Source organism: Sparassis crispa (assembly GCF_003851025.1).
Source record: "Sparassis crispa DNA, contig_000002F, whole genome shotgun sequence".
NCBI classification, from domain to species: domain Eukaryota; kingdom Fungi; phylum Basidiomycota; class Agaricomycetes; order Polyporales; family Sparassidaceae; genus Sparassis; species Sparassis crispa.
Genome location: NW_020939749.1, coordinates 3,790,110 through 3,813,335, shown reverse-complemented (window position 1 = coordinate 3,813,335; position 23,226 = coordinate 3,790,110). Strand labels below are relative to the sequence as shown.

At 53.6% G+C, this 23,226-nt stretch overlaps 7 protein-coding genes across 7 annotated transcripts; 3 read left to right on the top strand and 4 right to left on the bottom strand.

Annotated features, from left to right (window-relative positions):
- Positions 1-30: 30 nt before the first annotated feature.
- SCP_0313000 (hypothetical protein) lies at positions 31-1,527 on the bottom strand (the record flags this gene model as incomplete). Its single annotated transcript, XM_027756683.1, has 6 exons — positions 31-303; positions 356-448; positions 503-762; positions 814-919; positions 974-1,289; positions 1,406-1,527. The coding sequence occupies 6 exons, from the start codon at positions 1,525-1,527 to the stop codon at positions 31-33; spliced, it is 1,170 nt and encodes a 389-aa protein (XP_027612484.1).
- Positions 1,528-1,912: 385 nt separating this feature from the next.
- Positions 1,913-3,416, bottom strand: SCP_0312990 (Mitochondrial metal transporter 2; the record flags this gene model as incomplete). The annotated part of the gene is made up of 4 exons (XM_027756682.1): positions 1,913-2,298; positions 2,350-2,871; positions 3,033-3,161; positions 3,224-3,416. 4 exons carry the CDS (start codon positions 3,414-3,416, stop codon positions 1,913-1,915), a joined length of 1,230 nt encoding a protein of 409 aa, XP_027612483.1.
- Positions 3,417-4,206: 790 nt separating this feature from the next.
- Positions 4,207-5,746, bottom strand: SCP_0312980 (hypothetical protein; the record flags this gene model as incomplete). The annotated part of the gene is made up of 8 exons (XM_027756681.1): positions 4,207-4,363; positions 4,414-4,565; positions 4,615-4,687; positions 4,741-4,918; positions 4,974-5,011; positions 5,059-5,177; positions 5,238-5,510; positions 5,564-5,746. The coding sequence occupies 8 exons, from the start codon at positions 5,744-5,746 to the stop codon at positions 4,207-4,209; spliced, it is 1,173 nt and encodes a 390-aa protein (XP_027612482.1).
- A 1,124-nt stretch (positions 5,747-6,870) lies between these two features.
- Positions 6,871-8,368, top strand: SCP_0312970 (hypothetical protein; the record flags this gene model as incomplete). Its single annotated transcript, XM_027756680.1, has 4 exons — positions 6,871-6,976; positions 7,029-7,197; positions 7,247-7,334; positions 7,385-8,368. 4 exons carry the CDS (start codon positions 6,871-6,873, stop codon positions 8,366-8,368), a joined length of 1,347 nt encoding a protein of 448 aa, XP_027612481.1.
- Positions 8,369-11,486: 3,118 nt separating this feature from the next.
- SCP_0312960 (Nitrogen assimilation transcription factor nit-4) lies at positions 11,487-15,668 on the top strand (the record flags this gene model as incomplete). Its single annotated transcript, XM_027756679.1, has 25 exons — positions 11,487-11,601; positions 11,647-11,736; positions 11,799-11,813; positions 11,867-12,054; positions 12,106-12,250; positions 12,304-12,552; positions 12,603-12,673; positions 12,732-12,814; positions 12,870-13,079; positions 13,143-13,151; positions 13,212-13,411; positions 13,485-13,559; positions 13,618-13,647; positions 13,701-13,717; positions 13,773-13,894; positions 13,955-13,974; positions 14,027-14,085; positions 14,142-14,250; positions 14,319-14,547; positions 14,602-14,619; positions 14,676-14,776; positions 14,829-14,901; positions 14,957-14,976; positions 15,028-15,101; positions 15,150-15,668. The coding sequence occupies 25 exons, from the start codon at positions 11,487-11,489 to the stop codon at positions 15,666-15,668; spliced, it is 2,841 nt and encodes a 946-aa protein (XP_027612480.1).
- Positions 15,669-16,297: 629 nt separating this feature from the next.
- Positions 16,298-17,404, top strand: SCP_0312950 (flavo protein; the record flags this gene model as incomplete). Its single annotated transcript, XM_027756678.1, has 6 exons — positions 16,298-16,476; positions 16,532-16,630; positions 16,689-16,701; positions 16,752-16,958; positions 17,021-17,074; positions 17,135-17,404. The coding sequence occupies 6 exons, from the start codon at positions 16,298-16,300 to the stop codon at positions 17,402-17,404; spliced, it is 822 nt and encodes a 273-aa protein (XP_027612479.1).
- A 576-nt stretch (positions 17,405-17,980) lies between these two features.
- SCP_0312940 (hypothetical protein) lies at positions 17,981-23,084 on the bottom strand (the record flags this gene model as incomplete). Its single annotated transcript, XM_027756677.1, has 2 exons — positions 17,981-21,513; positions 21,566-23,084. The coding sequence occupies 2 exons, from the start codon at positions 23,082-23,084 to the stop codon at positions 17,981-17,983; spliced, it is 5,052 nt and encodes a 1,683-aa protein (XP_027612478.1).
- Positions 23,085-23,226: the final 142 nt, after the last annotated feature.

Sequence of the window (23,226 nt, the reverse complement as noted above, 5' to 3'; positions counted from 1 at the left end):
ATTATATGGCCATGGCTAATGTTGTTAGTTTTACCCGTTGTATTTCGCCCGTGCGGTGTACCATACCCCCTCCGCGTCGGTGACCGCTCTCGCAAATTTGAGCAGGAGCCTGTCCCGCTCTTTCGAGTCGACAACGATATCCGCGAGGAACGGCGATATCTCCGCCGCCTTCCATCGCGGCCGAGTAAGAAACAAGTCCGTGAAGCGTGCCGCGGAGTCCACAGGGAGGGACGATGAGGGAAAGTAAACAAGCAGCGTTATTGGTGGGTCAGTGATGGGAGAGAGTTGAGACAAATAGTTTCCCTGTTCATAGAGGATCTCAGTTCTAAGTACGACTGCCATGCTTAAATCGTACCGAGAGCAAATCCAGGGCAACTTGCATTTCAAATGTATCTCCGACTGCATTTCGCCACTTCGATAGGAACTCTTCTTGGGGGATTGGATCGTCCTACGGGAGCGGAATGGATCAGAATAAGACGCATGTTCAGCACTGCTGATGTACCTTGAATGCCCTGAGAACACCCAGCCCAACCTCCTTGACCACAGCCGCCACGTCCATCTTCCACTTCTTGTCAGTCACGTCGCCAAACCACGCCATCACCTGCATAGTGACCTCCCTCTTGATCTCATGCCTATCTTCGAGCGCAGCAGACAGCTCCTCCGCGGATGCTGCATCATGGGGAAGCGACAGTGAGACCAGGTAGTTCAGAAGCAACTCTAGGATCGTTGTGAGGTGCGACGGGGCTATGGGTCGCAGAGCACCTGCAAAACATTGCGTCGTGGTGTGAAGCAGAGGGAATCTCGCTGGCTTACCATTAAGCACTAGAACGCGTTTGTTTCTGAGCCCTCGATCCAGCTCAAGGTCGCTCGCCTGTAGCGTTGCTCGTGCGGTGTCGTAAGTCAATTTCTGCCGCTTTCGCTGTACGGACAACGTTAGCGAGACACAAGGACAATTACCCATTTGATCACTTACTGGTCTTTCTTCATCCACATCACTCAATATCTCATCCTCGTGCCCTTCATCGTACTCTTGTCCCCGCAATAGCCCGTCCAGTTTATGCAGTTTAGGCACGGAAGGAACCAACTCGAGAATCTCGCTCAGCTGGTCCCTAATCACAACATCGCCGGCAGCACTTGGGCGCCCTGATTGTTGAGAGAAAACTTCTTCTTCGTCTTGCGGCGGTGTAACGACCAGGATAGAATTGGAAAGGACGACGGAGCGGATCGTGTACGTTTTATCCGGGGTACATAGTACTGCATCCTCATTCGGTTGCCCTTTGATTGCCATCCTGCACAGCACATTTTCATCAGAAAGAATTCAACCCTTCCAAAGGCAATATAGACAATGTCTTCCGAGTTTCGACTTGGAAATTACTAGTATGTACAGTCAACTGGACGCACTCGCCTTGGGTTACTATCCGGCGCTGATTCGATGAGTCTACACAGATCTGGTGGTAATTCCAGTAATCTGAAAGATCCTGTATCCTGCAGGGGTGACGCGGAAAACTTGAGAGTATATTCGGTCATGACGGTGGTTTGAATCAACGCGTCGCGTCGCGCCTCGGCAAGGTCACGCTCTGGCACGGTGCACGTGCCCGTGTCCGCCTTCCGAAGGAATTAAGAAGAAAATTATTTTTCTTTCACTTTTGCAAATGCTATTAGGGCAGTGCGAACGGAAAATCTCAACTAGATTTTTCCAATGGGGGCCATACCGGTCGTCGGTGATACGAAAGGAAACGACGCTTGCGTTCGAAAGCATTCCACTAGGATGAGCCAATTTACAACTGCGCTCCATAAACCGAGTTTGTTTCTTGCACCACCGCAACGAGACCATACTCAGGACATAAATCTACATACATGCATTCAAGGGAATAATTGAAACAGAACTGCGAAGTCCGATAACCACCAGCATTCACCGATTCTCCGCAGCTGGCCGGAACCGTACCTGCACCTCCGCAACCTCCTTCCTCGCATCTTTTAATGTCCGTGCAATCTTCCCTTCCAGCGTGCTCGTCTGCGCCACGCTCAGCGTGCGCGGAACTTCCACTGTCAGGTCGACGAACATTAGTGCACCTGCGCGCTTGGCGCGCAGATCTCGGATCGCCAGCAGCTGCTCGGCGCTGGGCGGTGTCAGTGGTGATGACGACGCTGGGAGGGCAGGCGCAGAGAGGAGAGGACTGAGAGCCTCTGCAAGGGCTTTCCGTGTTTTCGGGGAAACGCTCCCATCCGTGAGTTGGTGGAACGCACCCAACAAGATGCTCCAGCTTTGACGGACGATGAGCACAGAGACGACAAGACCTAACGCGCAGAACCGTGAACAATAGCCAAACTGAGATACGGACGGCGCACCTCCAATCGGATCCAACGGTAGGTGAGGGAACCACCAGCTGCCTAGGATGGCGATGAGCGCGACGAGGCTCGAGTACGCATCGCTGCGGTGGTGTAGCGCGTTCGCGTTCAGCACCGGGCTGTGCTCCTCTTCCGCGACACGCTTCGTGGCACGGTACAGCATCTCCTTCGCGACCACGCCCAGCGCCGCAAACCACGCCGCATTCGGGTCAAGCGAATGGGCGTGCGAATGTACGTGCCCGTGCTCTGACGCGACGACGGGGACGCTGTGCGCCGCCTCTACGACACCCGCGACGACGTCGTGCAGCGTGCCTGCGGGGAGCGTCGTCGCCGTCTGCGCCAGAGCGTCAGTGAGCAAGGACCACGAGTGGAAGCCGATCCCAAGAGCGCCACCGGTCAAGAGTAGTGAGACAGTTACTGTTCCAAGGACCTCGAACTTGCCGAAGCCGTACGGATAACGCTCTGATGGCGGTTTCCGGGAGAGCTTCCAGCAGAAGAGGGTCACGAAGTCACCGACTAAGTCTGTGAAGAAATGATAGGTGAGAAAGCCAGCCCGCACGGGGATATTGGGGCGGAGGAGAGCACAACTGTTCGGACCCGTACTTATGAAAGTATGCGTTCGTGCATTGATAAAATCAAGCAAGTCGTACAACGCCTGCTTATTGGAGAATGAAGCTACTCACCACTTAATCCATGCCCTGCATCTGCGAGAAGTGACGCGGAGTTCATGTACCAGCCTGCGGCACCCTTGGTCGCGGTCAGACACACATTCGCACCGAGGCCAATTAGGGTGATACGGCTGCCCTTGTCCCCTGCACGAGCCTTCAGTGGGCATTACGCCGCGCAATGCCGTCAGACTCCAAGGCCGACTTACCTGAGCTCTGGAGAGCCTCGACTATCTGCTCTGCACCGTGACCATGTCCCTCTTCCCCTGGCGCGTGAGTGTGCGATAGCGCACCCAATATCGAGTGCGAATGCGAATGGTCATCCCCGTGCTCGTGCTCGTGTTTGTGCTCGTGCGACTCGGGCTCCTTACCCTTGGCCTGATTCGAGTGTTGGCGTCGCATGGTCAATGTTGCCGTTGGCATTCGCGGGAAATTCGGTGCGAGCGAAGTATGGCGGTGGTTCCAGCTGAGGCTTGCGAACGTCCGGTCCCGATTGCGATATCTACTGCGAACTGCCTGGTTTGCTACAGAGGTCCAAGGTCCCGCACTGCGAGCGGTTACCGAGCGTCCTAGCATCGTGGCCGAGGATTATTGGCTGATGTCGGACGTCGGACACGTAGGACCTGGCGGTTCTGTTCAACGTTCCACGTCGGTATGGGTAGCGAGCTCGAGGCCCTGACTGCATGAGTGTGTGGGGTAACTAATACATTTATGTTTTTCCTTTTTTTTTGCATGGGGTACGGCACCGGCCCCCCCTCGGAACTAGGCCCAAAATCATGCGTCCCAAGACTACTGTACCAACCTCCTCCGACACCTGCTGCCACTGGCGTGAAAAAAAGCTTGCGTATGGCAATAGGAACGCATGACTCTACGATGTGGCATATCGACTCTGTCATCGCGATGACAGCCAAGCTCATATCCCAGTCTGAATCACCTCATCGAGCCTTATTCGAGTCTCGACCTCGGTATATCTGCCTGAGGCTGTTGGACTACAAGCCACAGTCTGCTGACAGTACTAGTACTACCTGTACAAATTGACTAAGCCAGCCTACAGTGATTTGTGGGTCGTCTACCAGTCGGCGACTAAATAAGCGCCGGTAAGCCAATGCGAAGCGCGCAAGAGTCGAAGATTCAGAAGCAATCCAGCAAAACATACAATAATACACAGGTTGTATTGTTACAGTACTTGAATTCAGTTCTTGGGATACAGGCCTTCCAGCAACTTCACCGCTTTGGGGTACGTCGGATCGTCCCTGCTGCCCACAGCCAGCTCAGCGATTTTGGGGACGTCTGCCGGTGGCACCTTGTATTCCTCCAGGTTGGACTTCAGACCGAGGTCCACCACCAGCCTGCAAGCCCGTGTCAGTGAGTTAACAGTTGAAGTACAGCAGAACCTCACTTGTCGATCAACCCGGACAACTTAAGTATGTCTCCGTCGACGGTGCCCGTGGACGGCTCGCGCAGGTAGAAGAGCGCGCCGGAGAGCCACTCTTTGTCCTCCGCGGACGCTATCTCGGCTTTGAGCGCCACCGTAGGCGCGAGCGTCAGGCACTGTTGGAGAACGTCAGCGCCATCCTTGCGATGCCCGTGAGGTACCCACCGAGGTGATCCCGTGCGGGATACCGTACGCGCCTCCGAGCTTGTGTCCCAGTGAGTGAGACAGACCCAAGGCACTGCCGCAAACGATCTTGTCAGCAGAAACTCGCGACTGGGCGTCGAGCCGCACCTGTATCTCTCCAATTTCAATGGCCAGAGACTCATCCATGCCGCGAGCTGCAGTTTCTGCCGAATGTCGACCGCATCAGGCTTCGCTTTCGACTCCGGAAGATACTTGAAAAGATCCGCTAGGGCCGCATAGCACAGGTGCTTGATGGGTGGAGGAACGAGGGGCCTGTACAAGTTCTCTGCAGAGAGATTCTCAGTTAAGCTACAGCATCTATTGCCTGCATCGATACGCACCGACCGCGTGGTCGACCGCGCGCATTCCGGTGGAGAGCCTGGGGCCGAGCTGAGTGAGATCCGCAGAAGATTGCGTGGTACACACCAGAGCCTCTCCGGCGTCGCGAGGGTGAGCTCGGCATCAAGGATGATCCCAGCGGGCGAGAGTTCCTGCGAGCTCACGGCGACCTTCGCGCCCTGCTCGTTCAAATATCCCGCACCTATCTAGAGAGAGGGACGTCGGCGCTCAGGGGTGCTCGTTCAGCCGCGAGTCGACGTGCTCACCGTGTACTCCGCTGCGCTCAGCGTGGTAGGGACGGCGATCTGGTATAGGTACTGCCCGCCCGACTCCTGCTGGTGGAAGTAGAGGATCGCCTTGGACGCATCGATGGGCGATCCGCCGCCGACCGAAACGATCACGTCCGCGCCCGCCTCCTTGAATAGCTTCAGGCCGTTCTGGATGCCTGCGACGGGGGCGTGCTGCCCGATCTCGAAGAACGTCGCGCCGTACGCGTTGTGCTGCTTCAGGATGTTCTCTACCTTCCGCACTACGTCCGTCTGTAAGGCATGCCCCTCGGTCAGACGGTCCAGACAAGGTGAGATAAACAGACCTTTTCATGCAGACTCCTGCCTGTGACGACGAGTGCCTTCTTGGCTCCCAGGAGATTCAGAAGCTTCGGGAGTGCAGTCACCAGAGATCCTGGTCCGTAGTAGACGCCTTTCAGGGTGTCCGTGTACCCGTAGTAGCCGTGCAAGTTCGTAGACTCGTACTTTGTGCGATCGAGACCAGACATGATGCTCAGAGGGTTGGAAAGAAATATATGGCAAGCTCGACGTCGAGTCGCTTTTTACACGCACTGGATGAGAACACGAAGGAAAAACATACCAAATCGGTGAGGATTGCAGCCACATGACGTTTACGATCGTCCGTTGCGCCCGGATGGAAGCCATGATTCTACCAAATTCTTAGGATGCGTAAGTATAAGAGAAGATGAGAAACTGGTGAGCTCAAGGACATAGCTCTGGAAGCTGAATGGTGTCGCATGTCAGTGGGATGACAACCATGCTACTCACCTCCGCCGGCATCTCGGCATATCCGACGCAGTCAGTTCTAGTCCGGAGAATAAGTAAAGAGTTCGGAGAGTACTAGTGTATGTACTTGAGTCAAAAACATCACCATCCAATGGTAAACGCGATTGACCGTGGAACTGTGGTGCGCCAGAGCAGTATCACAACGGTAGGAAGGGCGTCGGCATTTCCCGACAATCGATGCAGGGGCGGACTCGCAGCCGCCGCTTATAATCCGTCCTCCACCCACTCAATGAGGATTATATTGTAGTCTGCCTACGGGAGACTAGCCGCCGCTTGCCTCACCTTTCTGAACGTTATATTGTCGTCTCGGACATGCACACATAAATCTGGTGCACTCAGAGCATTGCACAGCGGACAAAATGACCGCATCCTATGCAGAGTCACGAGCACAAACTGGCACAATTTATCAATAATAAGCCGAAACGACCTGCCTTGCGCAATTCAAGTTGGTGTTGACCTCAGCGCAGGTCTGGGGCGGCATCGAGCTCAACACGGTTACCGGTGCATAAGTATACTGATGAACGCATGAGATGATGGACCAGAACGCATCACCTTCAGGTTTGGTTGACTCACCTTCAGAAAGTCTTTTGGGAATGCTGTGCACTCCGGACTTCCTCTCACGCAGGCCACGCTGTTCCGCGGTCCATCGTGTTGGCCCATCGCGATCCATCCAGGGACAGCATTGGGCGCCACCGAGAAGGTCACGGTGAATTTGCCGGCCCTTATAATCTCCAGGGACGAAATCTTGGCAGTTTTCGCTCTCCCGTCCACAACCTCTATACGTTCTTTTCACCTCGTAGACACTCACTCTCGTTGATCTTTAAGTATGCCTCGCAGACAGGCTGTACAAGGACCCTCTCAAACCTTCACCTTCTGGGGAATGGTCGGCGTCGTCATGGCCGCTCTAAAATTGAAGGAACACATGGATGATTGTGAGCTTCACAGTCGTGACCGGACTGCAGGAAGATTGAGCATCATGTGTAGACAGACGAGTACCGTCTGAGGAAGAGGGCTTGGGGCCTCTAGCTCTCCACAGTCCCGTCCTAGATGCCAACAATATCGGAGCTAGCGGCGACGGTTTTCTGGACACGGAAATCCCTGGCGCACGGCCGAAGCGAAGCAAGAGGAATTGCTGCGTCTGCTGTGGCATGCGGTTCGTTTGAATGCCCCCAGATAAGACCACTGTATTGACCTTGTCTCAGCTGTGGACTGTTCTGGAAGGCTTTCGGTATCGTTTGCTTACTGTTCTTAGGCTGGCAAGCTATCAAATTGGCTATCTGGGCCGTGACCGTAAGCAAAGTAGTCGTCATTTATCGACGCGTTCTGACCCTTAGATCTAGCCGAAACCTACTGGTCTCGAAGGCATGCCCGAATTTAGCACTTCTTTGGGCTGCTCAAATGCCCCTTACATCTACAATGTGACCGATACCACATTCCTCGTGCCAGTTGGCTTGAACAATGCCGACCACGAGATCGAAATCCTTGGCAAGGCGGTCGGCACACTCACATTCGTGCAGGGCGACTCTGATGCGACGGACGTCAAGTACGACATCACCCTCCGTGCTGACCAGGACGGGCTCTTCGACTCCATTCTGCTGCAGCACTCCACGGCATACGAAATCGAGCACGGCATCTCGAACAGTCACACGCGTCTTGCGACAACTTACGAATCGTCGGCATGCATGCGCTATGATATCAAAGTCTCTGTGCCGCCGACCCTCAAGAACTTGGCTGTAAGCACGCGCACGGTCACCCACATCAAGTTCGACACCGACTCCATGTTTGACTTCGACAAGCTCTCAGTGAGCATGCGCGCAATGATGGAAACCGGCCATCTTCTCCTCCCGCATACGGGCGTTCACGCGGGCATGCTCTTATTCGATATTTCCCGTGGATGGCTCGTTGGCGACGTCGCGATCGTGGACAAGACCACGCTGTCGACATCAAAGGGCGACGCAGTGATGAACGTGCACGTGCACCCCGTCCCGTCAACCGCAGACCGTCCCGCGACCGCTGAACTGCAGACGACAACGGGCACGGGACGCACCGACGTCTTCTTCGTTAGCAGCGCTGGTCACGTTCACCGCCCCATTTCTAGCACTCACAGCTCGTTGCGCGGTGGCGAAATGTACCTGACGTACAAGGAGGCGGAGTTCAAGGGCGAGGTCGACCTCTCTGCGAAGTCGTATTCTGCTAGTGGCCTCCAGGGCTCAATGATGCGCCACGGTGGCATGGGCGGCGAGCTCCCTTGGGTTGGGGACAAGAACGGCGGCGATAAGATCGTTGCGCAGTCTCCCAATGGCTGGATTGGGTTGTACTTCTGATTTGGCTTCTCTATATCTGCTAAGTTACAGGGTTGTCTTCGTTCTTGGGTCACCGCGGTATTTCATCTAATGGGTCAAGGGAAATTTACCGTGTATTCCATCATTCAATCTTCAATTGCGAGCTGCTGCTGTCGTTTCTGTGCTCGTTCCCGGTTGTATGGTATAGGTCGTGATCAATGTCTATGATGCTTTTGGCACATCGCATCCGCGCAAGAACATTGACTGAACTGGTTTGATCAGAGAATCGGCGGCTAGCAGTTGCAAATGCTGTGAGTTGACAGTTGCCAAGTGATGGGTCTTTTGTGGAAGCCATGCTGACTTCCACATCTACCAATATCACAACCGTCACAGACCAGTATGTATTTCTAACTTCGACGTCAACAACCCATCCAAGGGCGGAATTTCCATTTCCTCGTTGTATGGCTGCCGTCAATTTACCGTGAACATGTATGAAGTAGTAGCGGGTGAGATGTCCAAGATCAACTGGAGGGTCTCATGGCTGTCCTTCTGCCGAGCTGGTCCGGCCAGGATATAAACTCAGGGTCATATCCAATGCTTCTTCCATACTCTGCCCAGCCAGTGCAACAGAGCTGCCTCTGTCCCGCCTACCCTTCTCTCTAGAGGTCCATTGCAACAGCAATGTTCCTCTTGCTTCCCGCCGAACTCCTCTATCACATTCGCACCTTCATTCCTTTGCATCAACTTATGACCCATTTAGCTTTCCAGTCTACTTGCCATGCAGTCAGGGCAATCTACCTTGACGATGAACAATTCTGGGCGAAGGTTGCATCGGTATGCGCCGCGCTTGGCTGCCCAGGGCATCATTGGCCACAGCATCCGCTCCAAGACGTTCCATGGAGAGAACTCGTCATCGCAGCTGGGAATCATCGGAGCAACTGTCCTTTTCCTTCGTGTAACAATAATTACAGTTTGCGTGCGTTTTTATTTTGAGCGCCTCGTCACAAGGCGTTTCCACCTAATGACGAGCGTTAGCCATAACTGGGCAGGCTCACCCCGTACTCTCACCCGCCGACGTCCTGGGCAGTAGTTTGACGTGCCAGGGGTTCTATACATGGTTAGAACTTGGGCTGGAACGCGCGCAGACGTGAAGCAACATATACTCTTCAGCTGTGAGGGTGATGGATTGTACCAGAACTCTTTCGACAAACACATTGCAGCCGCCCGCACATTAGCCACAATCCCTCCACTGTCTTGCCTCTACGTCGATATACTTGGAGTCCTAACGGTAGAAATTGAAAACCCGGGGGGTGTGACTGTGTGGGATGTCATTATACGTGTACAAGCTGAGTGCGTTCTGTTTGACTTACACGAGTTATGGGCGTACTGCTCTGTGTTTCAGAATAGCCAATGAAGCCACGAAGCCGTTAAACCTCGCACAACTGGCACGAATGTACATCATGCACCGTGAGGAAATACTTGCTTTGGCGTCATTCGATTGAATGGGAGAATTCACCCTCAGTGAGGCCTTCGAGATGGCACAGGAATTGTACGTAGTCCTGATTCTGGTCGTGGCTATCGAATGTCCATATGTGAACTCTAATTTTCAGCGGAAGGCAGCCTGATTGAAGTAGATGTCACATTCCAGCTGTTTCTGGCCATGGCGGAGGCCTTCTTCCCCCCTCAAAACAGATCACACTTGATCCTCGGACTTTTTCGTTTGTACATATAGATCAATCGCGACTATGTGTATTTCTGCTGATGTTTTGCTCCGGCAGGTTGGATGCGGACCCATTTTACACTCTGAAGATCGCCAATTTGCTGCTGATATTCATTGCAGAACCTCCCGGTGTTGAATTCATGAAGTGGTGTGACAGTCTCTGCGCTCACGAGAGTCTCGTGTCGTTTGTCAGATATTCGTAAGCATCGTCAGTCAAGAAATGATTCTACCCTTCGCGACCTCAAGTTGGCGGGTCGACGAATATTTTCTATGTTGCACGCAGGGATTTTTTTGCTGCAACAGACTCGACCAGGATCAGCGAAGTTCATGATAGAGTGGTTGTTTGACTTACATAGACTAGCAACAACATGAACACCTATTGTTGACAGTAGCGTCAGCATCACTTGCGATGAGGCTACGTACATTAGGCTCATAGATACAGCCTCGTGTTAACGGTTCCTTTCTGATAGAGACTGAGATCGTTATCGATTGCCCGTCCCGTGGGTGCCGACGGCAATTCAATGCAGGAAACTTGACCTCCTCTGAATTCGCACCCACCGTCACATTTTGCTCATTAAAAAATTCTGAATAAAACAGGTGTATTTATGAGTGCTCAAGAAAGCGCAATGGATGCACAGAATACTGTAGTGAAACGACCTTAGGTTCACAGGGTGTGACATGTGAACGTTTGAACTGTGAACTAAGTCAAACAGGCATGTCCCGCGTCAAACGTTCACATGTCAGATGCACGTACACCGTAACTCCCTTCTCTGATCTTGTGTAAACGTGATATTCTGCTATACTGTACTGCTTAGGTAGTACCGTGCCTTGGTGCTCTCTGTTCACCTGCCTTACCTGAGTAGCAAGAGCTGAAACTTTCCCTTTGGCCGGGATAGTTTGTGGTCGTAAGCTGCACCGCTGAGATAGCTGCCATGACGATTCCTGCCAGACAAACTCCATTTGTACGCGGGCCTAAGGTGGGCCTAAGTTTCTACAATAGCTGTCCCCAGTTTTGAAGGTCTGCTGGTTGTTGCCGCATCAATACCACGGGACGCCGGGAAGATAGACGTATCATCTTACACATTAGTCTCCTACTAATTATAAGAGAGGATCCCTACTCGCTAATCCGAACTTTCCATAAAAGTTAGACGTGACATGGTGGGGAAACCGCCTTTTCGCACATCGAATCCCACCATGTTCACCCGCAGTACTTAAACCTGCACACGAGAAATCCAAGTAAGCCGCTCGACTTTTTCCTCAGTTGCTCACCTTGCCTATTTCTCTTGGTTTTACAGTTCTGTGCCGCTGGCGGTTCAAACTGTGCATCGCCGACCTTCTTTCGGTCCAACTTGAACGCGTATTCTCACACGACACCGAACTTCGTGCCCACGATTCGCCTCGAGTTCCCGATCTTGAAGCACTGCATCTGGCAGATACACCATGTCGCAATCTCCAGACGTCGACCGAGACTCGGAGAAGTCTGATGATGAAATAGGCGACCTTGGAGCGACCGGATCAGCGACGCCACGTATATCTGGCAAGAGGGTCCCCCGCGGTACGTCTGCGTCTGCACCTGTATGAAGCCCGCTCATTTCTCCAGCTTGTGACAAGTGTCGGAAGTCGAAAAGTAAGTGTCAACCTTCGGATGCCGGTGCAGACAGATGCAGGAGCTGTCTTGCGGCAGGCACAGGTATGGAGTATTCACGCTGTTAGACGGCTTTTCTGCGGGATAATAAGATGACGCATTCCCAGTTTGTACCTTCTCAGGTATGTCCTTCTCCAGCACGTTGTGCTGCAGGCAGAGTTCAATAGCGGCTCAGGCCCAAGCTTCCGGCGGGGCCCACCCAAGGGGTATATTCAGGCCTTAGAATCTCGTCTCCACCAGATGGAAAGTATGCTTGCGGCGATCATGTCGTCTAAGGATGAACGTGCTCGGGGCGTCATTGCCGACCTTCGAAATGATGCCCTGGCTAAGAGTATCCTGGGTCGAGTCGATTCAGGCCCTTTTGTAAGTATATGAGTAGATCGTGAATGCTCAGCTTTTAAGAGATCTGGGCAGGGACCAAGCGGTCGGCAGCAACGATCTATCGATCCCACGGAGGACAACTTTTTCGCCTCCATCATCGGTGCGGCACCGCCGAAACTGATGAGCGTCCGCTCGCGAAGGCAATCGAGATCTACGCGCGAAAGTGTGACGCAGCATGGTGGGTTTGGCATCACATCCGAGGAGTTCTATGTTGAGAGCGCTTTTGTCTAGATCCCTCGGTATCAGTGCGGCCGACGCTCGAGTGGCAAGATCGCCTGTCGGAGGCTCTTGCGTGTGGTCGGGAGAAACAACCAGGGACCGACGCTTCCTGTCAGCCGTCTTTGAGTTACGCACTTAGTTCTACCGGTGCTGGTTCTTTGGAAGGACGCGCTAGGCAGAAAAGGCGTCTGGATATAGCGCCTTCTCCGTACAGCGGCGTTCTTGCAGCTACGTCGTGGGACGAGCTTCATAGCATACATGGTCCGCAATCTTATTGTCGTTCATGTACTTGTGAAGTTCACCCGCTACAGATCCCGAAGAAAGTGAGCTAGACGATTGCGCGGATGCCTTCGGTAACCTGTCCATAGACGAAAACAAGGAGGTAAGTTGTCCAAGGGCCTGCGTACTCGCGCACTGGTGATGATGTTCTATCCTCGTAGGTGCGATACCATGGGAATTCTACAGGATTGCATATGCTGGCTCAGAGTGAGAGAACGGACGGGCGGAATGTTGGTGGCATGTGGTATGTTTAAGTTGTCTTTTTTTATGGGACGATTATTGATCCAGCTGCATCTCAGGAAATTCCCGATGCCAAAGGGCTGGCTTACTCAATGGACACCAGGGTCTGTTGTACCTGGATTTGACGTTGGGGCAGGAAACTCTGACGGCGACGTCACGTTGCCACCATTGGATGTGCAAGACCATCTGATTGAGCTTTACTTCACATATGTACACCCATCGATACCTGTCCTCGACAGGGACTTATTCATGGCCGATTATAATGCGCAGTACGTCCACTATACTTCTTCGTCGGTGTCTTGTTGCGACCCACGCCTTATTTGAACTTCAAGGAAAACGTGGTGAGTGCCTTGATCGAGACCTGCTCTCCCCATCGCTGGATCACGGAGGGCCTGGTTTAGCTTTCGAGAATCAAGTCACAGCGAAAATATCTATGCTTCGCGCCTGGTACGCCCCGAACAGATGCAAAAACTGTCTAAACTCCTGTTATTCGCGATATTTGCCTTTGCGGCCCGGTACTCGGATACAGAGATTGAAGCTGCAACTAGCCATGGCGTGGATATGGGATCCAGGCATGCGCTGTGTGCACGAAGGGTTCTTGGTTAGTGGTATTCATTGCGCAGATCACTTGTGTATTTTGAATGATACAAACTGATCGAGACCGGGTTCCACAGATACGATGTACCAGGAGAGCCGGACTTCCACATGTCAGGCGTTGGTCCTTCTGGGTATCCGCGAATTCGGCACAGGCAAGATTTGTGGTTCTTACTGATCGTAAGTTTCTGATCACGTACAACTACTGTGCAGGAAGTTTGGAGGAGGGTTGGCTGCATGTCGGTATGTAACTCATTCACAGCTTCAACTCGGCCCTTATGTACACTGTCCTCTAGGAATGGCGATTCGCATGGTAAATCTATCTCTTCATATAAAGCCAATGTATGTTGGCTGACCGACGTCCACAGGCACTAGATCTCGGATTGAATCGGTCTGCCGAAAAGTGGCAGCATGATGGCCGCGAACTCTTCACCCCCGCCGAAAAGCAAATTCGGCGGCGAATATGGTGGGCGTGCTGTTTCGCAGACAGGTGAGTTGGATTCGGGACAAATCTTGAGACATTCGCTGATGCTTTGAGGTTGAAATCAAGATATTCTTCTCTCTTCCTAGGTGAGTGATGTATGGACGAAGCCGGGTGCCTGCCGCTGATTACTTGCCTCAGGTAGACCGATGGCCATTCATGAAAGCGATTCTTCCGCGCTGTTGCCAGACGTCCCGGAGGTGAGGAGTGAAATCTAGCTGTCGGAGCCGAGCTTACATGGTATACCGACGTACAGAATGAGGGAGAGGAAACGTGGCGGCCCTGCCATACCAATTCTCTGGGCCTAGAGGTCTCGCCCATTCCTGCCCGGTTCATGAGCTGCTTCCGAGAAGCAGCTTCTCTGTGTATGTCTCTGTTCGCCCGGTGGCCGTACTGTGACTAGCGCGCAGAAGTGCTGAGATTAGCATGATAGCCGTCATCGTGGGCGAGATCGTCGGGAAGATATACCCTGTCACCCATGTTCTTCCTGTGCCGCGGCGCATCCTTATGGAGCAGCTGTATTCGCGCCTTCTGCAGTGGTCGATCAATCTACCGGAAGCCCTGCGGTATTCGCCAGCGAGCAAGCAGCCTTGTCCTCCGCCCCATGTCCTCGTGCTGCATGTCCAATACTGGGCTGCTATTCTGCTTCTCCACAGACCTTTGTAAGTGCCTTTTTGCATCTCGCTCTGTACCGCTGATTGAGATGATGCGTTCAGTATACCCAAGGAGGCCGAGTGAGTGTCGAAGTCCAAGTATGGCTATACAACTGATCAACATACGATGATGTTAGACTCCAGACTACGCCCACTGGGGAGTCAGTTGCCTCAGATCGCCTTCCATGGAAGGCACTTGATCTGTGTCGGAGTGCCGCAGCGCAAATAACGTCTTTCGGTAAGTTGTGCAAGTGCTGCTGAACATCGTGCATTATGTAGACACTTCACAGCCAAGGCGTTTCACAACAACTTCGATTTGAGGTGGGCTCCCCCCATTATTGGTCCCTCTTTTCAGAGTGCTGGGTAAGTCTCAAATCTCGGTAGCATGATTGCACTGGTGGATTCACCTCTCCGTCAGAATCATTCAAATTATCATTTGTAAGTCAGCGTTCCCTTGCGAGCCGGTGGTGTAGTTCATATGCAACGCAGTAAGAAGCCGGCCATCCGATACACAGGCGATGCTTGGCCTGCAGGATTGTATGGCAGCTCTGAATAAGATGCAGGTACGTGAGCCAGCTTGGGAATGTGTGTGAGCTGACAAAGGTGTGTAGCTTACATGGCCTTCTGCTGCTCGCATGCGTGATCTGCTCCAAGGTGCCAAGATACAGCTAGATAACCGCGGTGCCACACACGAGGATTCCCAAAGACCACCGAAACGAGGTGCAGCTGATGCATTTCCGCGAGAGGATACGCCTCCTTCCCACCCTAGCCCTGTTGGATCTCACGCTTACGCACATCGCGAAGCACAAGGCGCCGGCGCCATCGTACGCCTTGAGCAGAAAAGCCCGGCACATGCTTTCGACAATTTCGCTGATCTCCTCGGATTAGACTTCCACCCAGGACTTCCTCACACGCCCACGGTACCTGAATATTGGCCACCTCACCCTGCGTCTGATGGTGGTGGGGCAGAATCACAACGGGGACACCACGATGGGTTTCGCGGCATGCCTTCGCAGCCTTTCACGTTCGGGCAACAGCAGTTTGCGCCCGAGTTCATGCAAGCCATCCGGGATCCCATCCTGCATTTTCCGACTGCTTATCCGGCGCAAGGTTACTCGTATGGCAGCTGACTGTTTCTGTCTGCTGCCGTCGATGGGATCATGCCGCTGCCAGAGTTATACCGACGGACGGAATATCATGGCTGTACATCAGACGCCGTCGCTACATAATCTTGGAAACATTCCGCATATACACGCGCGGTCTAATAAAATCGCTGCTCCCATATGTGAGTGACATGCATTGATATCGCATGCCCTGGGGGCGGTGAGAGAGGATGGCATGGCGATTGAGGCCGACTGTATTGGCGCACGCCACAAAAGGAAAGGCGTGTGGAGTGCTGTAAGGCAGGTCCAAATAAGGCAAGTAAGTTGGTCATCCCGTGGGAAAAAACATACTGAACCTGAGTAAGAATGTACCCACCGTTGTTCTCAGCCATTCGCCACCGCAGGTCGACCGCACAACCTCGGGGCCCGTAACCATTTTTCGTGGAGAATTATAAGCGTCTGACTGATCTCACGGAAAATGGAATTGCCCATATCTTGTTTTCTAGCTCCCGAGGTCACGTCAAAACCGTGCCGGCACCCAGCGAGCGGCCTGTTTAACAGGAAGTCTCTTCAGCATGCTCTGGTATCTCCGCTCTTGTCTTTCACGAGCTCCTAAACGCTGCGCTCTCGCCCGCCGCACTTTCTTCTCAACACCGATGGCTGCCGAGCTCCCCAAGTTCAACCCTGCGCCTGCGTTCAAGTTCTCTCAGAGCCCGAACCCTTCATACAAGTTCGGTGAGGGCCTTGACCCCAATGTGAGCGAGCTCGCAAAGGGGTGGAAAGAGGACGAAAAGAAGGGCTGGAAGTCTTGGACACTGGAGGAGACGCACGGAAAGTGGGCGGCTACCTATATCGTTCGCGTGCAGATCATCTTTGACACCGCCTGACAGGGATGTTTACACGCTCTTGACGAGCTCGGTCATTCCGCGCCCGATCGCATTTGTTTCCACTCTGGGTGCGGATGGAACTCCTAATCTCGCACCTATGAGGTACGGAATTATTTCAAATGTTGTTAGCTTCGAATCACTGATGTATTAAAATCCATAGCTACTTCTCTTTGGTACTCCTTATGACCATGCTCGTAATTCGCGATTATTTATGAAGTTGTAGATCGCGCACGATCCCCCAATGATCGGTCTTTCTTTCGCCCTGTTTATGGGGATCCCGAAGAACACCCGTGACAACATCCTTGCCACCAAGGAATTCACTGTTAGCCTCATCAGTGAGCCTTTCCTCGAAGCTGCGAACGCCTGCTCGATCGATGCCCCGCCCGAGGTGAACGAATGGCTCGTCAGCGGCCTCACTCCCGTACCCAGCGTAAGTTTGAGCAATGGTCACGCGTCCGTTTGTCGGAAAAAGGACTAATCTCATTATATCAGAACTTGGTCAAGCCCGCCTGGGTCAAGGAAAGCGCGATCAGCCTCGAATGCGAGGTAGATCTGCCAGATCTCTCTGGGAAGGACTTCTTACTGACTCCCTGCGCCCATCCACAGCTCTTCCAGGTGCACCATCTCGCGTCCCTGCACAATTCGATGGAGATCACGACCACATTCGTGATGGGCTCTATCAAGCGCGTGCACGTCCGCAATGCAGTGCTCGGTGCCGACGGCGTGAACGTCGACCCGGCGAAGCTGCGCGCCGTCTCGCGTCTCGGCGGCTTCACGTACGCGCGCGTCGGCGAAGGCATCGATCTAGGCATCCCCATGTGGGCCCAGGACCAGACCGCGGTCACGGAGGTCGTCGAGCGGAAGAGCAAGAAGTAAAACATGTCCTGTCATTATACTTCGCATACTACGCATTTGTTCTTCTATCCCCAAGCATCGTTCGCTCATTCACCTCTCTATTGATCGCATCGTCTGTCATTGCTGGTAGAGTGTGCATAGATACACTTAGAGAGTTTGCACGGAAGATAGTCAATGTGCCTTAGTAATTTATTTTCTGTTCGCTCTGCAGTGGCGTCGCGGCATGCCCGCGAGAGAGTCTGATAACTGTGAGATGGAAAACGGTTGTGGTTATCTAATGCATGGGTACAAGTTGGAAAAGGTAAACCGGGGTAACATGAGGGGGTTACAGATGCGACGGGGAGGAATTAGTAGGCGTAACACAAACATCTCATAGATAACGTCGATTAATCAGTGACAAGATACTCTAGTAAGCCGACGGAGAAACCAGAAAGATATAAGTAAGCGAGCGTAGGACCAGCGAAATTGTACACAGGGACAGAGCAAGGGGGTCCTGGATAGCAAGTGCGATGTGACCTGTAGAACATCAACAAATCAGTATACTATGGTGGGTGAAGGGAAGGGGAGACGCACGAATGAAACAAGTAACGACAAATGCTATGATAGCACGCCGTTCGCGCCATCATGGTCTATTCGGCCGACTTGCAGATACGCGAGTATAGAGGGTATTAAGCTGTTCTGCCGACACACCAACTCCAAGTCCCGGCCCCTCCACAGTCGGCCTTCGGGACGTAGTTGCTGTGATGAACCGGCGAATCCTTTATAATCGTCGTCACCCGCGCTGTCGTTCAGCTCCGATTCCAACTTCCCCGGCCCATGGCGATGATACACCTGGCTGCGAGATTTCGATCTGACGTGGACACTGGAACCGTTCGCGCGCTTGCGAGAACTGGAGGCGACAGGAAGGTCACCGGCGGCGCGGTCACTGGATGCGCTTTCGTTAGGGTGATGCTGTGGAGATGTGCCGGTCAAGCGAGCGAGTGCCTCATCAACCGGGGAAATAGGCTCAGAGGGATGTTCGTGTCCATCCGTGCCGATCAGCGTCTCCTGAAGGACCTTGAATGCCAGGTTCTCGTTTATTTTCTGTGCTTTGGAAGAGGTACCTGGAATGTCTGTGCTGGGAGCAGGAGACGACGCGGATTCAATCTGTTGCTTCAGAGAGACCGTCCAGTGGTGTCGCACCAGGTGATCATCGACGCTGAACATGTACTTCCGTTTGGCCCCATTGTGGTTCACGAACGCCAATTGGAAGGTATTCCGCATGAAAGCACGTTCGACCACCAAAGGACTGCTGAGTGGAAATCCAGAATATGCGAGCGCGGTCGGTCCTGATCGCCACATGATGACCGTCTTCGATCCAAGTGAGGTACCAGTGACACGGAATGACGCCTCCGCCGACTTGGCGAAAGTGAGCACTGGAGGGTCAAAGGCTAAGTCTTGTCCGAACAGCTGGATGGTTAGCTGGGGGTCGACCTGTGGTATCCGCAGAATGACTGGATCTGACTGCACGCGGTATGTGAGGCGTGGAGGGAGAGGACGCTTGATCGTGATGAGAATATCAGGATGGATGCTCTGACTCGATGGGTGGCGCGCTTGTGACAGCTTCTCCCGGCGAATGGAAGCATAAATCTTGTCCAAGAGGTCATCTGAGACAAGGTACCGCGGGTCAAAGCGTCTAAAGGCCTCCACGAAATCGCGAGTGATGATGTTCCGTCGAGGATATCCAGTGATACCAGGTTCCTGAGCGATGCCACTATGCATCACTTCATTGAGCTGCACGATGGCTCGCACAAGACGAATGGCAAGCTCTTTGTCATAAGCGACAACGCCCACATTTGCCTCGTACCACCGGCTCGCAAACGCATCCAACAGATGCTCTAGTGCGCTCAACTTGGGAGGAATGCTGATCGCCAGTAAGAACACACGCAAAGCCTTGTCGATTCTAAGACCAGTAAGGCCGAAGCTATCGACGTAGGCCTTCAGCACCACCTTTGAGGTCCGCCGGGACAAATATTCGCCAAGTCGAGCTCTGTCGAGTTCGAGGGTGTGGAACAGCAGCTGACCAAGTGCAACTGGGTCGTCTCTTGTTTCCGCCTTGCTGAACAGGGTGGCGATTGCATGGTCAGGGTCTTTGGCAAACTGGTGCACGAAGCTTCGTATCACGGAATGTTTCATTGGAGTCGCATGGCTGGGCGCCTTCGAACCGGATTCATCACGATCGCCACTGAACCGGAGCTCGCTAAGCCTCACAACGCTCTTTACGATGTACTTCTTGTCAGACGGACTGGGCTTCAGCGTGTCCAGCATAGCATCCTGGTCCTGCAGTACGGGCTTCGCAATTACCAAGATGTCGTTGAACAGGAAGAGGAAGCGGTCTTTCACGGTGTTGGCATTGGCAACCTGCAGGACAGGCGAACATTGGATCAACTTCCGCGGCGGATCGTCAATAACCGTAGGCCAGAAGGAATTCTTCGATCCTCGCTCAAGCATCTCATCAAGACGATCCATGATGATCGCAGCCTCTCCCGGTTCTTTGGCAGGTGGATCAGGGGAATGATGGGAGGATGACAGCGTGTCGCAGAAAGACTCTGAGGTAGACTGTGTGGGAAAGTCGTCCAGGGAGGACTGCGGATCGGGCGTTGTAGAAGACGGTGGGTCGGGAGGGAGGACTTCAAATGTCTGAGATGGTGAGGGCGCATGATGGTTCCCGACATGAATGTCCGAGTCCATGCGGGAAGATGGCGCTTGTTCCGTGGCGTGGTCATGCGAAGTACGGACGTCTGTCTCCATACGGACCTCTATCGACGACTCTTTCGGGGATCTCCCCAGCCGACCGGCACCGAGGTCTTCCCATTCTGTGGCAAGTTCGTTCTCTTTCCTCCCCAGTAGTAAGTCAGACAGTGAAGGCTTTTTGCCTGCCAACCCCGGTCGGGTCTCAGCGACCGGTGGCGGCGCATGAACGTTCGGAGTAGATGGGACTGATGGCGAGAACAATTTCTTGGCAGTCAGCCACTTCTTGACGCCTTCGCGATTCATGGGGAGTTTTAGTGATCCAGCGACACTAGTAGTCGAGGTCTGAGACTGCGTGGTGAAGTAGTCAGCTTGAGAAGCAGACGAGGGTACAGATGACACTGGAGGTGGAGAAGCGACAGTTCGGAACTGGGCGAGTAGACGAGTATCAGAAGCCTGGTGGGAGAGTTTGCGCTCTCTGTTCGTGTCAGGGAAACGCGTGGCCGTACTCGACGAGCTTGAGCTAGGCACCGCCTCGATACCTGTACCATTCGGAAGGACGACATCAGGTGAAGACGACGACTGCGACAGTCCTTTTGCACGATTTCGCTGTTCCTCCAGCTGCTTCATCCCAGGGAATGGGAAAAGCTTTGAGTCAGCGTACTTCATCATGTCAAAGGGTGACGCAGGGGGTAGCGGTGATATGCTAACTGGCGGGGGAGGCGATGGCAGGGATAACATAGAAGCAGAAGGCGAGTGCACCACTAACGACTGGCCCTGTGGAGACAATGGCCCGGAACCGTCAGTTTTATCTCCCTTGAGGCTCGCACCGCTCTCCCGACTGACACTGGAGTCAGTGTTATTCCGCCGGTCACGAATTCCGATGCTGTTAGTGCGCGAACGACGATTGCTGGCAGAGCCGCTCCTGCTGAAAGTGTTCTTAACTTTCTCCCATGTGCTCGTTGACGTATCGGCAGCCCGTTTAATCGTAGCATCAGTCACCGTCGCGCGAGAATTCTCGTCCCAGTCGGGCTCAGGGAACTCAGCAGTAGATGGGGACCGTTCCACCGGATTTGTAGTCGCGACAGACAGACGCATGGGATACATAGCCGGAGACGCCTCGGCACCTGTGGGTGACTCAGAAATGGTTGGGCCCAGCAGAGCTATTGGCGAAGCAGGCGAAGGAGGTATATGAGATGGAGTTGTCTCGGGCGATGTCTCCAGCTCCACTACCAAGTCTTGAGAAACGGATGGGCGGGGAGGAACACGTTCATACTCGCGAGATAAGCGACCTTCTGAGGGCTCTGGAGGAGGCTCCTGAAGTACCTCTTCTTCAGGCTCGGGCTCCGGAATATCGTCGTCGTCTTCCTCGTCATCGCGCAACGGCATGCGCTCTGGGACTGGAGCATTTGTTAGTGCAATGACACACGGACGATCTCGAAAGCAACCCACCAGGCTCAGCTATCCAGCTGATCTCGCTTTCACGCTCTCTGCTTAGGCTCCCAACTTCCTCATACAGCACTTGCTCCTCGTCCTCGTCTAAGTAGGGCTTCTCCCGCAGAGGTGTAGCAAAAGGACTCGCGGGAAACATCATGTCCTGTCTTAATGCCGCACTCCGCGACAAAAATACAGGAACTCCGATAGCAGATGCTGATGCAGAGTCAGTTGAGGTGTTTGATGGTGCATCCGAAGTATGCGGCAAACGGGTACCTCCGTACGAACGAGCGGGGGTGGTGGGAAGGTTAGAGTGTCGCACAGGGGAAACATGCTCAGGAAGATCATCCTCGTCTTCAACGACCACACCTCGATGGCCCATAGGCGTCGCATAGTCGAAAGAAATGTTACCATTTGCTTTCATAAACGGTGACGCAAGAACTGCATCACCATTCCCGACTCGATTCATTGGCGATGGGAGGTGGGGAGGATCTGGTATATCATCCATTGGTGGTGGTAATGGCGACGGCGGTAAGACGGGTGTAGGAGACGTCGTTGAGGGCGGTTCCCTCTCTTCCCGGTCATCCACGACTGTTGATGCGCGCGAAGAGTTTCTCTTTGACCGCCGCCTCCGACGCTTCGGCGGCAACGTCGGTGGTGCAGCCTCCTCGCCCCCACTTGTCTGGTCCCCATCCGCCTCTTTGATCCTGTTTCCCAACCGGTGCAGCATCAATCTCCTTGCGGCCATTCGCTCCCCTCCTGCAAAGGTATTGTTCCTCGTGAGCCGCCCTCCGGAAGGTGTAGGAGATGATGGAATGAACGAGATATCCATGGGCTCTTTTCCTCCGGTTAGCTTCTGCATCGCCATCGCCCTCGCCGCGCCTGCACTATTTGAGCGGTACAGTCCCATCCCTATGCCCTTTTGGAGTTCATCCAAGGAGGGTAGCGGTGTCGATGGCGAAGTTCCAGGATAGAATAGAGGTGACGAAAGGAGACGGGCAGCAGAAAAGCCGAAATGCGATGGTATCGGCGAGACGAGCGGGGGGGATGGTGGAGCATCCTCTCCTTGGGTCGTGTAGTACTCATCTGCGGAAGATTCGTTGGTATGGCTTGCAGAGCTGACGTGCGGCGACTGCTTCGCCTTGCCCTTCAAGTCTTTGGAGCCTCTCGACCTTGTTCGTGAGCGCGATCGCCGTTTTGCGCGTACAGGCATGCTTTCCGCTACGACTGGTGTCTCCGGAGAAGGAAATTCCGCCTCTTCCGTTTTCGCTGCCGCTTCTATCTTGACTCCGTTCACCGCTTCTGCTTCTGCTTGTGTCTGCAACACTACGGTGGCAATCAATGGCTCTGGTCTCCCGTCGGACTCCTGGGCACTCTCGTCATCCTTCCTGTCGTCGTTCTGGACCCGCTCCCCCTCGCTGACCGCCTCGACGTGCATCGGGGGACGGCGACCATCCTTCATACGTGGTAGAGATGCTGCGCGCTTGAGCTTTGCGACAGCGGTCGCGCGCTGCTCGGCTACGGACGACAGGTCCATAGGTCAATTGGTGAGAATTAGTACAGCTGTAATGATTGGAAGGCTCCAAAGAGAACTTGGAGGATGGTCTGGCGTGGCGCAACGAAAGTATGTCAAACTGATTACTCCGAGAGAATATGCTGCGCCCGAATCTGAAATTTTG